The sequence below is a fragment of the Cinclus cinclus genome, chromosome 9, assembly GCF_963662255.1.
Source record: "Cinclus cinclus chromosome 9, bCinCin1.1, whole genome shotgun sequence".
Taxonomy (NCBI): Eukaryota; Metazoa; Chordata; class Aves; order Passeriformes; family Cinclidae; genus Cinclus; species Cinclus cinclus.
In genome coordinates, this window is record NC_085054.1 from 8,656,042 (window position 1) to 8,670,884 (window position 14,843).

The 14,843-nt window shown below is 38.0% G+C and overlaps 1 protein-coding gene across 1 annotated transcript in view; it reads right to left on the bottom strand.

The window, feature by feature from the left end:
• Positions 1-3,000: 3,000 nt before the first annotated feature.
• The window catches only part of RAPGEF4 (Rap guanine nucleotide exchange factor 4), a 145,180-nt gene continuing 133,337 nt past the window's right edge, over positions 3,001-14,843 (bottom strand). Inside the window, exons 27-31 of the mRNA XM_062498001.1 lie at positions 14,004-14,054; positions 13,263-13,350; positions 12,867-12,931; positions 4,658-4,712; positions 3,001-3,128 (exon numbers count right to left, since the gene is read on the bottom strand). Of these exons, the coding sequence (XP_062353985.1) occupies positions 3,001-3,128; positions 4,658-4,712; positions 12,867-12,931; positions 13,263-13,350; positions 14,004-14,054 (387 nt within the window). The remainder of the gene's footprint in view (positions 3,129-4,657; positions 4,713-12,866; positions 12,932-13,262; positions 13,351-14,003; positions 14,055-14,843) is intronic.

Consider the following 14,843-nt stretch of genomic DNA (forward strand, 5'->3'; position numbering starts at 1 on the left):
AGCACAGGGTGAAGTCAGGATAGACGTTCGGACATTTCAGTGTTCTTGAGTTCCTCTTCATTCTCCACTTTCGTGCAGCAGTCGCTTAGACTCCCTACAGCAAGAGCAATATATTGACAGCTGCCTTCCTGTTGTAAAGTCAACACAGAGAGCAAGGGAAGCCCAGGACAGATCACAGAGGCGGAAAGTAGTTTTATTCATCTAATCTCTAAGTATGTAGACAGTGATCAGAACCATAGCAACTATCTGAGCCACTCGAATGAGTTAGATACAGAGATAACAAGACTTATTATTTATACAGCACCCTTTATTGGAAAATTTAAAAATGTCAGATACTAGTTTCATTGAGTAGGTAAACTACATTCATTTGTTGATATGGAGGTGCCATAAAACCTCTGTTTGTATCACTGGGATACAACTACATGATAGAGACAGTTGACAACAAGTAAGTAAAACAGTTAGAAGTTCTAAAGGAAAAAGAATAAACCAAGGGGACAAAAACATACTAAACGGATGAAGAATTGGTCTATACTCAGAGCCAAGCCAAAACTTGGCAGCTTTATAAACCAGCTAACACAGAAATAAATGGAAGTCCAAACAACAGGAACAAACCTGGAACAAATAAAATCATGAACTCAGAAATATCATCAATTGATTGCAAAGATAAAAATGCCTGTTGAATTAATTGTGTCCCTGTAGTTTATTCTACCGCAAACTTTGCTTCTGGGAAGATTCTGTATCTGAAAAAGCCATATGAAGTATATTTGTTGAACAGCACAAATGGAAATAAATATTTCTCACTTGAAATAATAAGACACAAATTCATCTCTATGTTATTAGCTGGTTTTCCTCTGAATCATCTTGAACTTCTAGTCAGACAGCAAAGTTAAAATAAATTATTTCATCATGCTGCAGAATATTTCTTAACCGTGTAATTCTTTCCTCTGCAGAATGCAGGTACCAAGCAGATTGTGGTTCTGTGTGTCAGCATCTCCCCGGTGACTCTCAGTTTCTGCAGAATTTATGTTTTGACTAAAAGAATGTAATTATTTTTATAGATTAAAAGAATGGGTATACTGATTCCACACAGTCCTGCTCAATGCCAAAAAATCTATATTCTGTGTCCAAAGCAAAATGTAGACTGTATCAATGAGGTCACCTCTGAAGCCCAATTATGAGATAATAGTTGCAACTTCTAATTTCAGGCTTAGTCAGTTTTATGACATCCAGCTTCACAGCGCAGAACCAGTGTGAATGCAATAGGAAAGACTTTTGCCATTTGAACATCGTCACTCCCTTGGCATGCACTTGGCCGCCATCTGGGCTTGCCCAGCAGTAGTACAGCCATCCCCAGGCACATTCAGGAGGGGAAAGGGCACATGCCAAACCACCTCTCCCCTTACGGCTGCAGCCCTGAGAGACCTCCCTGTGGTCATCGAACCCGGAGGTCTCTCAAAGTGCCGTATTTGCCAAGGTCTTGAGTTTGCCAACCTCAGGTAAAATCCTGCCCAAGATAAGATAACGTGTAGTGCTCACACTAGTGACTGAGCAGGACAAATTAGTCAGATAGCTAAAATTAATAATATATCCCTTGTTTATTTAATCCCTTCCAATTTAAACGTTTTCTCCTGAGAAACAAATGAGCTAACAAGTGTTAGAGCGTGGTGTTGCGTCAGTGGCAGACTGTCATCCCCCGTGGCAGGGATGGATCTGACTGACTTTAATCTCATCGTCCATCTCTCAGTGCATGAAGGCCAGCTGCAGGTTTGGGGCCCAGCAAATGACAAGCCAAGTTTGATATATCAGCTAATTAGCAGCATTGGTATTTATGCAGGAATGAAGCTGAAAGTGCAAATAAGGCCAGTGACTAAACCTTTCCAGCAATTATATTTAATAAGGTACTGCATGTTATTTACAGAAAAGATAGATCACACAGCTTCTACATGTAAATGCACACAGAGTGTGAAGACAAAAGCTGCACTCTCATAACATGCTAAACAAAATAAATAAACCAGAATTATTTTGGCACAATAACTATTACATAAATAAATATTTTAGAACATAATGAATTGACATTTATTTACAGTCTATTGAAAGTGCAAACAATTGGCTGAAAATTAAGATATTTGTAAATGCGTAAGACCAGAAAATGTGTTAACCAGCCATGATTAATCCTAGCTGAAGTTTAAGGTTTTAATGTCCAGGAAAATATTATCTTGAAATCCATTTGTGCATATTGTGCTCTTTTTGAACCAGTCCTTTGCTACCTTTAGTGCTATTGATTTTGATGACCTTACTTTTTAACTGCGTTTTGTAAAAAACCGATTGGAAATTTAAAAAGAAGGAAGTAAAATGTAAACACTGATTAATCTATCATTCAAAATATTTTCAGTCCTGTCAGTTTTCTGAAATGGCCACACTGCTTGTAGTAGTAGACAGTATGATCAGGATTAGGAATTTTTCATAGTATTTGTTGTATTTAAAATGGAAATATTTGCAAGTTTTCTCTGAATGGAACTATACCTTGAACCACTCTTGAACCTACATTATTTCATCAGATCCATACATCCGTCTTCTACTGAGGTCAACAGTAGCTGAGCAAGCTAAACTGATGATCAGTTTTGATCCTGACCAGAAGCATAAATCATAAAATACAGCTTCTTAATTAGGGAGAAGAACCCACTACCTACCTTAGAACTGTTACAAGTTTTTGTGCATTTCCCACTAACTATTCTATTTTATCTTTTGCCTTTTTTTTAAATCCATATGAGATATCACTTACTACACTTTAAGATGAATTAATGGTTCACAACACCTACAGTGCATAAATTCTTCCTCAGCCAAAGTTCTCCACCAGGCTGGTACATTGTGCGTTGCCCAAGACCTTAGAGTATGTTTTTGCTTATTTTTGTAGTGGCAGTGCAGTAGCAGAGAAAGTGAAGTTCTTAACAAGTGACCTTGAGAGGATAAAAGATCATTTCTCATCATTGCTTCAAATGTTTATGCTCGGCGCGGTTCCAGTCGGTGAGACATCTGTGATAAAGTTCTCTGGTTGTCAATCACATTTAATTGCCGCACGTAGCTCCGAACATCCTGATGGTTTTTATTAGTTAGGGCTGCATCAGGATCTGGTGAAAGAGAAATGATGTAGGATTGATACATGTAAATGGATAAATGCCTGAACAAAATGCACAACTCCTTACCAGATGTCACAGGGACGACTAGATCCTGATGAGTTAAAAAGGAAATATTTAGAAATTGCTCTTTGAAACCTTTCCTCCATATCTGACGGTCTTTCTGGTTACTACCCCCACAAATTAACTTTTCTCTTGGACATCCTTGGCTACATTTACTAAAATTGATGGCCCTTGGTTACAGTTTTACACATCACCTTATCAGTCATTAGCTATAAATTATACATCTAACATGTACAATTTAAAGCTGCTCATTTGCTTTTGAACTAGCAACTTTCACAGATTCAAAATTATGTAATTGATTTAAGCCTCTTTTCATGCAATATTCTCATTTCTAGCTCAGTATTAAATATTTGTAATAATGTAGTGCTTAGTGGCTGCCCCATTCAAGCCTCAGAATTTACTACCTGTTTACATTACTCAACCACATTATACCTACTCAAGCAGCAGTTATGGAATGCTACTGAGTTAATTCTAAATATCTTCAGCCTCACAGGGAACAGCTTACAGTGTAATGTAATACGTGTTAGGTTACTTAAAGTCAACTAAAAATTATACTGAAACATCTACAATGCATTACACATACACACACACAAAAAGCATAAAATTCACATCTAGTAGATCTACATACTGGCATTTTGTTATATCATGTATAATGAAAGTGTGCCTCCATTTCTAAATATGTTGAGGTCTCACCCATGCTTAATACATCAAAATTAAAGACACAAAGCCAGAAAAACCTGGACTGTGGAGGAAAACAATTCTCAATTTCTACAGTTCTACAGAAATTTCGACGTATCTTCTACAGTAAAGCTTTGACTCATATGGAAAGAAACTATTTTTATAAAAATATAGTTTTATATTATTTGCGTTGTTTGAGAAAGAGGAAGGTGAGTCAAAATGGATGAAGTGCTGAGGAAATGGCCACGTGACCGAGACTGACAGCGCAACTCAATGGGATGAGTCCCACAGAGAAGCCTGTTTGACCATACAGCTCTGTCATCTTACATGGCCTTAAGCAAGTTCTGGTAATTTTACTGACAAACAGGTTTTAAATTCACTGCCTTATGCAGTTATGTCATTTATAAACGTCATGTCTCCAGACTGGTTTCATACTAAAGCAGCATTTATCCAAGCAAGTATCTGTGTGCTGCTGCCTGCTACTGCCACGTCTGAATCCAGTGGCTAATTACAACTGGCTCTAATCTGACAGATGGCTAGAGACCTCATAGATATTTAGCTTTTTCACATGCATGGAAAAGAAATAGAGGACAAGGAGTTTATTAGAGCTTCCTGAAAGGTATTTCTCCCTGTGAAACATCACAGGATCCAAACATGGAAGAATCACTGGAAATCAGACTTTTCAGTTCTGGTACACACAGAATTAGTGTACAATTACAGAATTGTAATTACTGTAGCTACTGATGATAATGCCAACGGTACAGATGTTGTAGTACACTTACTGAAAGACTGGCTTCGGCAGAATTTCACTGTCCTGACAGTGTTGGCAATCATGCGCTGGAAGGAAAAGATGGGATGCAATCAGAGAACAAGCACTGTATTTCATCATCATTTAAACGAAGCACCTAACTGTGCCTGAGTGTGAAGACACATGCCAATAAAAGCAGTCATATGAATGAAAATATAATTTTAATGCTGCTACTTTAATATATAGGGTGTGATTTGCATTTACACAGGCTTTAAATAAGCATGAGTATAATTTACATGCGCTCAGAGAACTCTTTCCCTTGCCTGAATGCTATAAAAGGCCCTAACAAAGAATGAAAATCAGCCCCTTCAATGTGCATTTCTTTGATAACATCTTACCATATTAAAAAGTGAAGGGAATACCATGGAGTATATACACATTAATTTAAAGACCATCAGCTCCTAAAAGCAAGGGCCATTTCTAGAATACATTCAGCAATTAAAGAGCTTTCCTCTTTTATATAAACTTGGGTTTAAAATGCAGTCCTCCTGGAAGATGACAGTGTAAATGAGGACATGAGGGTGATTCCACTGGCAGAATGCTTGGTTCCCAAGTGAGAAGGCCTTGTCAGTACTGCGGCCTGCAGCCAAGTTTCATAAATAGACCTGTTACAGTGTTATTTTGCACAAGTGTATCTTATAGGACTTGAAAAGTGGATTCACTTTTGGTGAATCTTCTACTGACAATTCACCAAAAAAAAAGCAGAAAACACTTCAATCCTCCTTGGCTGTGCCTTCAGTTCAGAAAAAAAAGACAAAATTTCCTTCAATTCCGTTTCAATCAATACACTTGCTGTGATAAATCAGATGGTACTTTACAATAGTTTTTAAGAAAAGAAATTAAGGTAAGTCATAAAGCAAAACATTAGTTCTGGACTGTAGAATTTTAACTGGTTTCTGTGATTAGCACCACAGAAATAATATACCCACCAGTATGGGGCAGAATTAGTTGTTCTACATAATGTCAAATAAGCTGAAACTTCAGCAGTGAGCTAGATAGTTTGATTAATCTCTGTTATAAGGACAATACCTGTTATAAGGACAACATTTGTTTCATTTTTTTTTTTTGCTTAAGTTAAAATAAGTAGAGGAGGGAAATGCAATTCCCCATCAGATTCTAATGTCTGTATTCCAAAACAGCTACAACTTCTAACAACAGTGCACTCTCACCAGGCTGCTTCATACATTATGGAAATTCTGTGTGAGATTAACAAACTAGTTGTCATAAACTATCACAAAATGGAATTATATCTCTCTTACTAGTGAACAATAAAGCCTGGGGCATATGCTTCTCTAAATTCATTATAATCTTAAAGGAAATCACAATTATAATCTTAAATGAAAATGTTACAAATGAAATAAGTTTGTGAAATCTGTCATTCCAGAAGTGAGAAGCACCAATGTTAAGACGTTCCTTACACACACACTGCATAACCTCATTTTAATGTACTGCCAAGCATACAAAAATGGGTTGGTTGGTCGGCGTAAGAAACACAATTGATATATCATGTACTAAATGTTTGTGGATTACACCTTGTATTATCAAATGAAACTGATCTAAAATATGTTAATTTGAAAACACACTTTCCTAACAGATCTAGGGAATCTGGATATGGATCTTCTTACGTTGCTCCTAAAGTCATATGTATCTACATGTGTAATTCAAGTAAGAGTAAATTTTATCCTATGGTAATTTTCATACCTCTTCAAGCCATTATTACTATGATTACTATGTAGATTTTCTAAGGCATTTACCTTGCACACATTCTTACAGGTGCTTAGCATTAAGCATGTGAATAAATTCCATTGACTTCAATGCAGCCTCTTAAAAAATACTCAAGATTTTCAACTGAGCTGAGACAGAACACACTGCTGGTAACAGTGTTGGGTTTTTCAGTGTAACCCAATCAAATGCAAATCTAAACTTCCATCTGAACAATTTTTCTGTACACGTTTCTAGTTTTCTTGCATCAAAAGAAGATGAGATTCAGGAAGGGAAATTTCACTTTTGTTTCATAATCTGTTTTTCTGTTCACTTCATACCTTACGAAGAGAAACTATTAGGAGCTTAGACATTATGAGTGGAACAGCACTTTGAAAAAAAAAAGTAATGTGAAAAGAGCTCTTCAAAGATACATAATGCTTCAGAATCTCCCTACTGGTATGTGATGCCATCTTTGGGCCACAGTTAGTTTCTCCATTTATTCAGCCTTACCACCCACTTCCTTATTGGTTTGTATTTCATCATTGCCAGGATAATTCTGAACGCACAGATTGCATCACAATATCCTCAGGAAAAGGCAAAAGAACCCCTTTAAATTAAGCCAACTGAAGGAAGCCAAGCAGTTCAGCCTTTAACCAGAAGTCAGACAAGTCCATTGCCACTTCTATTTTCCTTGCCTGCAAGAGCCCACACAATGGCAAATTTGAAAATAGCAAAAACTTTTTTAAAAACCTTCACTAAACACCCATAATTTTTCTTTCAGTACAGTACTGCATTACAGTATTTATTCTGAATGTTCTTCTTCTTTTGAGAACAAATTCTCCACAAGAGAAAAAACAGTAAAATAAACAATTGCTCTTTACAGTTTTTCTTCAAATAGAGGATTACCTCTAGTCAATGCCTGCAAAGATTAACCTCTGTTAATCTCAGTGCTAAACCAGACCACTATTAAAAAGCCATACAAACCTAAATTTGGATCTTTCTGAAACAGAACTAAGTGCATAATATAACAAGTAATGGCTACTACAAGAATGCTGTGTATACACAGCAATACCCTTTCAAGTTTTACAGTCTGGAATTGTGGCAGCAGGCCAGCACATTATCTTCTAATCCATTCCAAACCCAGGTTGCTAAATATTATAAATATTCATATATGCCATTGAAAACTACTAAGGACTTTAGTCACACACTTTTTGCATAATCTTTATGTTCCAAAAATTAAAGAATGTTTGCCCTTTTTCTTTTTGCATATGGATAAGAGTGTGAATTCCCTTTTGTTCATCTCCACAAAACCTGAAAACAAATATGCACAAATTCTCTAATCCTTTTTTTGCACCTGAAGGGTGAAGAGGCTTGACAAAAAGAAGCATCAGTGGTCAGCACCCTGGCACTATCTTGTGCTGCCATGGCAGGTTAGGACTTCCAGAGCTTTTTCCCGACTTCTGCTCCCTCTACAGGTGTTATTCCTGAGATAATGCTGGATAATGTCATATGGAGAAGGTGCCACAGAAAGTAATCTTTGTTTCGGTTCTCTGATGATTTGAGAAACGGTGCTGATAAAGTTCCCAAATTGCATCTTCCCTTTGTCTATGAATACAAAATTCTCTACTGGCAGTCAGAGTGCAATTGCGCAGCTGAGGTTTGAAAAAAGGAAATCAGTAAGTGGTCAAGGGTATGAAATACTGCCTGTCCCTAAGGACAGTCATGTTTATTACTTTCCTCGCTTTCTTCTCTGTTCCTTCCCTGCCAAGACCTAATTCTAGGAAAGCACTTGTAAATTTTTTTCTAAATATATATCTATAAAAGCAGTATCACTTAAATGGTGTATGTTGCCAAGTGCTACAGGTTGTAGGTTATCCTGTATCTGATAAATCACACAGAGTTTACAGGAACTATTACCACTGGTGCTATTTGGGTGTTTGCCTTCACCTAAGAAGAGGGTCATTCTAGATCACAAACGAATTGTGTTTGCAGCCTACTGCCATCTTTGTATCTTTCATGTACTTGCAGCTCTCAAAATGTTCCCCACCTGCCAAACTAGAACTATTTTAAAAGCTTTACAAGCTTTGCTCCTCTGTAACAAATACGTCTTTGGTTTTTACATAGATGAGTCTTCTAAAGGCACACGTACAACTAACATGTACTGTCAACTCACTGGGGAGAAGAGATGCAGGTGGTTTGGTGTCATGGCATATATGCCAAACTAGAATGTACATCTGAGCAACACCATGGTGGAAACAGCTTGCAACCTCTACACATCAGCTTCTTGCAGTGAGGTAAGTAAAAGACCTTCAATACTTCTCTAAAACCATGTCTTGTTTGCTATTGAAGACAAAGCCTTTTACTAAAAACTTACATTACTTACACTACAATTCAGTAATTTTGTCTACCTATTGACATATGTATAAATAACACTTTCCAGACTGTATTTTAAGGCTTTATGCAATGGCATGAGTAAAGAGCCCAAATAGAGTATGAATACAAAGAGCATAACCTATTTCTGACATGTTCAATACTATCTACCCACATCTTGTACAAACCAAATGGGTGTGTTTACAAACTTCCCCCTTTACCCATAGCTGTGGCTTTGCCACACGTGCTTACTCTCTTCCCTGGCTAGGTGTCCCTGTCCTACCACTCCTCGCAGCCTCCTCCAGATAAGGCATCTGTGGGGATCAGGAGATGGGAAGGGGAAGAAAGAGCAGGCAGCCACAAAGGCAGCAGCCGGTAAAGCTCAGCAATGCTCTGCAGAGTAATGTCCCCCTACTACTGCCAATACCACAGTTATGTCACTCACCACTGAAAAGATCAATATATAGGAAAGTGTAGCAAAAAGAAATTGGCTCAGTCTTTTTCCTTATTAGCTTGAGTTGTTAAAAAAGACTAGGCTAATGTGGTTCAACATCATCTGTCTGTTTTTCCCTTCTTCTCTAGATAATTTTGTTCAATTTGAAAAAAGAACCCAGAGTTTTCAAACACAAGAAAGCTCCTACCAATTTTCTGTTAAAACAGATGGCCGTGGACAAGAGAAAGATTGTGTAAGTGCCCTCCTGTCTCCTTCAGGAAAAAAGCTGTAGTGCAAGTTCCTATGTTATGACAAAAGCCTATTCACACAGAATTCCCCAGCCATGAAGAAACAACACATGCCCCAGCCACGAGGAGAGATCTGAGCAGAGCTCAAGCAGCCATGAAACACAAATGTTTAGGAAACCAGGCCTTGCTGTTTCTGGCACTCAGGGAGCTCCTGGCTAAGACACTGCCTGACAGCTCCTGCATGTTTTAAGATGCAGCATTTAATAAAAATAATAACAGAAATATCACAAATCAGAAAAGTCACAAAGGAAGCTGTTTTAGCTGAAGAAATGCCACTAGATCAAACTTCTACTTTTGGCTGCCAGTTACAGGAATAGTTGTCAGCAGTACATCAGCTGTCGGGATCAGAGCTCTGTGGTGAGAATGCAGACATGATGCCAGAGGCTGTTCTCAGTTTCATCACTGTGCTTACATGAGAGTCAGAGGGACCCACCTCCTCCAGTGGCAAGTGGCACCAGCAGTGGCAACTACCCGGATATTTTTATTCATAAACTTCAGCAAACATAAAAGGAAACAATCTTCCAAAGAACAAAGATGTTTCAGAAACATCAGTAAGAGTGGGTCCCAGCAATAGTCTATGAAATCTCTTATCTGCTGCATGATGTTCTGCTCATGAAAGAACACCATGCAGCAGAACAAATAGACAGAAACAACAAATGGCAGGACATAATTCCTGTGAGAAAATCTGGTTTCTACTCTTCTCCTGAAAATGGCAGAGAGTAGAATCACAAAAACACCTTGGGCTTATACTTATTTAAAAGAGAATTTATCTGGGAGTTATCTGGCTGAGTGGTCTTGTCTTCACAGTTTAATATCTGGCAATTACGTGTGGATATGACAGTTGTAAGCCTAACGCAAGTAGGCGGCAGTGACTGAGGTTTAACAGTAGGCTTTTCTTCTTTGCTTGACCTGATGACACATGCAAAAAGCTAAAAACTGCCAGGTCCACAGTAGGATTTGAATGAATTATGTGGGTGGAATTTGAATACAGGTTGCTCTGAACAGCTACAGGTTGAGAGAGGCAGTAAAAGTACCATAGAAGCATGCAGAAAAGCTAATGAAGAACAACAAAAATACAAAATAGATACTTGTATTAAGGCCTGGAGGAAAAGCAGACTGAGCTTTTAGGTAGAGTACCAAACAAAGAAAGGCTTAGAATACTAAAAAGGAGAATGTTTCCCTTTCTAGTGAGTTGAGGAACATGAGACATAATACTTATTCCTTAAAAAATACGCAGCATCAAAAATGCACTAACTGATTTTCACATTCCTCTCCTAAAGAAAATTATCAAAACTCACATTACTGATACTACATTCTTGCAGTGTAAAATACTATTTAAAACTTTTCGGTGTTAGTAGTAAACTCTTGTTTTGGGGGTATTTGGGGGTATTCTTTTGAAGATAAGACAATGAGCAGACTAGGGCAAAGAGGGCAGACCTGCAGAAACTTAGATATAGATCAGTTTAAGCTGCTATAAAATTCACTCTTAGCCTTGGGAGTGCCAAAATGTGGTATAGAGTGGTGTAGAACTATTTTAAAAGACAAAACCTCTGTTGAACTTCTGTCTGTGGGAAGTGCTTACAGGAGAGCTCCTCCCTCCCGTACTGGCTTTTACACAAAATCAGGCATAAAGAGAATGAAGTGCGGAGCTCTGAGGCCAGTGGATGTACCAGCTCTTCTGGCTCAGTAGGTGTAAACAGGCCAAGTGAGGTGGAGATGTTGGAGCCAGCCTCAGAACTATGGCTATAGCAATGCAGCTTCCATCCTTTCTGCTTTGGAGATGTTCCAAGCAAGTCTGAGATTCCTCTGTGCTCCCTAAAGTATTTACTATCTATACTATTATATCTATATCTAATTAAAAGAGGCAGTCCTAAAAACAATCTTCTTCTGCAGGTAGAAGGCTCAAGGCCTTTGGAAAGAGATGGCAACACAATCTGCATATGCAATTACAGAATGCCATTATTGCAAAGTGAGGTCAGGCCCTTACTCAGGCATTAGCACTGCCATTTACTTACAAAATGTCTCCTCTTCATAAATCAGTATTTTCACTCAAGGACAGAGGCTGTCCTGGAGCTACAGATTAAAATCTAAGAGAATTCACTCAGAGTGAGGATCACTTTTCTGTGAAGTTTTTTAAAGAGCTAGAAGTCCTCCTTTTTTCCCTTCTGCAGTTATCAGTGTTCTGAGGGTCAAACAAACACCTCCACAGTGCAGTGAAAATAACTGCAGTTATGTAACTCCAGTGGAATGGAGTGGTTCTGATTACTGTACTACTAAGAACAAGCACATACAGGTGGCAGAGGAAATATGCTCTAGCATGGCTGCTGAATGACTGAGAGGAAACAGCCCCAGGCTGTGCCAGGGGAGTTTTAGATTGGATGCAAGAAAAAGTTCTTCACTTTAAGGGTGTTCAGGCATTGGAATAGGCTGCACAGGAAAGTGGTGGAATCACCATGCCTGGAAGTGCTCAAAGAGCCTGTGGATGTGGCACTCAGGGACAAGGTTTACTGGGGAACCCAGTGGTGCTGGCCTAACAGTTGGACACAGGGATCTTGGAGGTCTTTTCCAACCTTAGTGATTCTGTGATCCTACTGTTTACTGCCAGAGCAGTAAGTCAGGTTTGGTTTTGCTATGCAGATGCCATAGCTGGGTTGGACTAACGGAGGTTCTCAGATACAGGTGTCATTAACCACATTAATGAGGAACACGGCGTTAGCAACCAAGAAAATGTCTTCTCACTGCTGAGAAACTCAAGTTTCAGTTGAGACTTCTGCAATGGAAAGTTGCCTGCCTGCAGTTTTTGACAATGGTGTTTGAAATAATAACAGCTTAAGTGCAGGACTGGTATCAAATTTGAGCGTACTCTAGCCTTTTATCATTGATTCTCCTTTTCAGGATGAAAGCAATCAAGCCACAGACACCTCTTTTCATTTTCAAAGGAAAGAAGAAAATAAGATGTTGTGCAAATTCTTTTCAATGCTTCTTTCATTCTCCAAGGAGCAATGCAGAACTATGCCAGGCTGAGGCAGTTCAGGCCTGTTTGAAGGAACAGCAGTTAAAATCACAGGTTGGTCCCAAACTGGCTGTTAAAAAGTGTCTCTAACATCTCTGCTTCCTGTCCCTGATGATCCCTCTCCTAGGAAACATTTTGGCTGTGCATGGCTTAGTGGGCAGTTTATTCTCCAGCTCTGTGAGGCTTTCCAGAAAACCAGAGGCCCCAGGCTCTGTGTACAATGCAGGCTATTTTTGCCAGGTCTTGGTCCTGCCTTCATTTTCCCTAGCCCTGGAACTCACTGTTCAGAAGTTCACTCTTGAAGGGGAGAACAGGGAGGTCTTTCTAAGTTTTCTTTCAAATATGTCATACATACCATTTTTTCGAAGTTTACTAGATTGTCAGTGAATGTCTTGTTTCCCTCATGAGTAAATGTCATGTCTGTATAGAAATAAAAGACACATAAAAGCCCATTTCTGAATCGTGGCAATACAAAACAGCAGAATGTTTTATCTTACAAATTTGTAGCAGCTGTAAACGTAAAACATTTAGGTTTTAATTTGCAGCATTTCTGATATGGTAATAAAATTGAGGTATGATATTCAGATGTACAAAAGCAGTTTTTCTTGTCTCTGTGTCATGCTTTTCATAATGGAAAAAGATCATACCTCACACTGAGACTGATTTTTGCTTTTTCTTGCTGCTAGTCTTATCCTTCAGATATTTGACAAATAGCTTTCAAGTTAATAATTCTGGTAACATCCAAGCTTACCTTTTATAAGCAGCGGCATGAAAGGAATTATTGGAGGGTCCAATTTAGCTACGGTTAGTCTGTAGGCCCTATGGTTTCTTGATGGATCCTTACAAAAAAAGAGAAATGAAATAATTACCAATATGTATTATTATATGTATCAAGACACCATATGCATTCATTTAGATGTCATGGCATTTATTAAAAACATTATCTTTTTCCTGTGACTTTAAAAGTGCATCTGCAAATTCAGATACCTTTCATCATTCTCCCAGAATTATTAACTGGAATTCTCCCTGGTTACATGATGAGAATGCAGCCATTAAACACAAACATCTTTTCATGCCGAATAGCGAGGTAAGATACGATTATAAAAACATTCTTCATAAAAGAAACCACGCATTTTTTTCCTTCCTCCTTACAGCTGCAGATCCAGTTCTGCATATATCGTAGCACTAAAATGTATTGCCTAGAAAAATCCAGGTTGAAAAATAGAATTTCCCATATGTACTATTGGAAAACATGTGATAAAGCTTTTCTGAGTTCCCAGATTAACTTTGAGTGGTACATAAGTTCTTTCAGAATAGGTTCCTAAGAGTATAATTTATTAGTCATACATACTTGTTTTAGCAGCTCTAAAATGGGATCATAAACTTCTTAAAGTCAAACAAGGACATATAAAATGTTCTGAATCAAGGAATTCAAATCAGAAACAGAATTATCTCAGATTGTGCATAGAATAAGGGATCTATTGCTATTCACCATTAAGCTTTCAAACTCTGCATAGATCTTCTTGAACTTGCTTGGGAGTTTCTGTTAATAAAAACAAAAATAGCAAACCTTAATTAAATCCGATCAGTGCAGTAATTTTACTGTAAATGCTAGTTCCTTCTACAACGCCCTAAGTCAGGAAAGTGCTCTTTTTTTTTTGCCAGATATTTCTAACAATGTGCTAATCTAAAATACAACATGTTTCCTAGCAACCAGATTAAAAATAGAGACGGGACCAGGCATGAAACCTGAATCCTGATTTAAACCCTGACTTGAATTCAGTCCTTTGGGATGTTTAGATTCAGATTTTTGTTTGGCTCACCGAGCAATCACTGAATTCAGAATGTAAGTGGAAATTCATGTGAATGCTTTCAAGATATTCCTGATTATAGCCTATCTGAAAATATAATTTACACACAGCTTGCGTAGGGGCAGATCAGCTTCATTATTCATACCTATGATGAACTGCCCTTGCAAAATTCATAGCCATGCCTGGGCATTTCCAGGATCCATTTCCACATCCATGCTGATGCATTTATTGGTAAAATTCTTGACATGCTTAGCAGCAAAGGTGCTCTATCACTTTCTGATGTACAAATTAATGAATAGTTTTTTAGTCTACAATATCTACACAAATAAATAATGGTCAGTTGATCATGCAATCACTGAGATGAGATGGGCTTTACTAAATACTTTCTACCCCCTCATTCATATTATGTTACACAGATTAAATAACTTTAAAGACTGTAAGATAAGTGATAAATTGGTTTCAGAGATCACTGTAATTTACGTACAATCAGAATATGTCAGTTATTTTTAGTAAGAAATTTC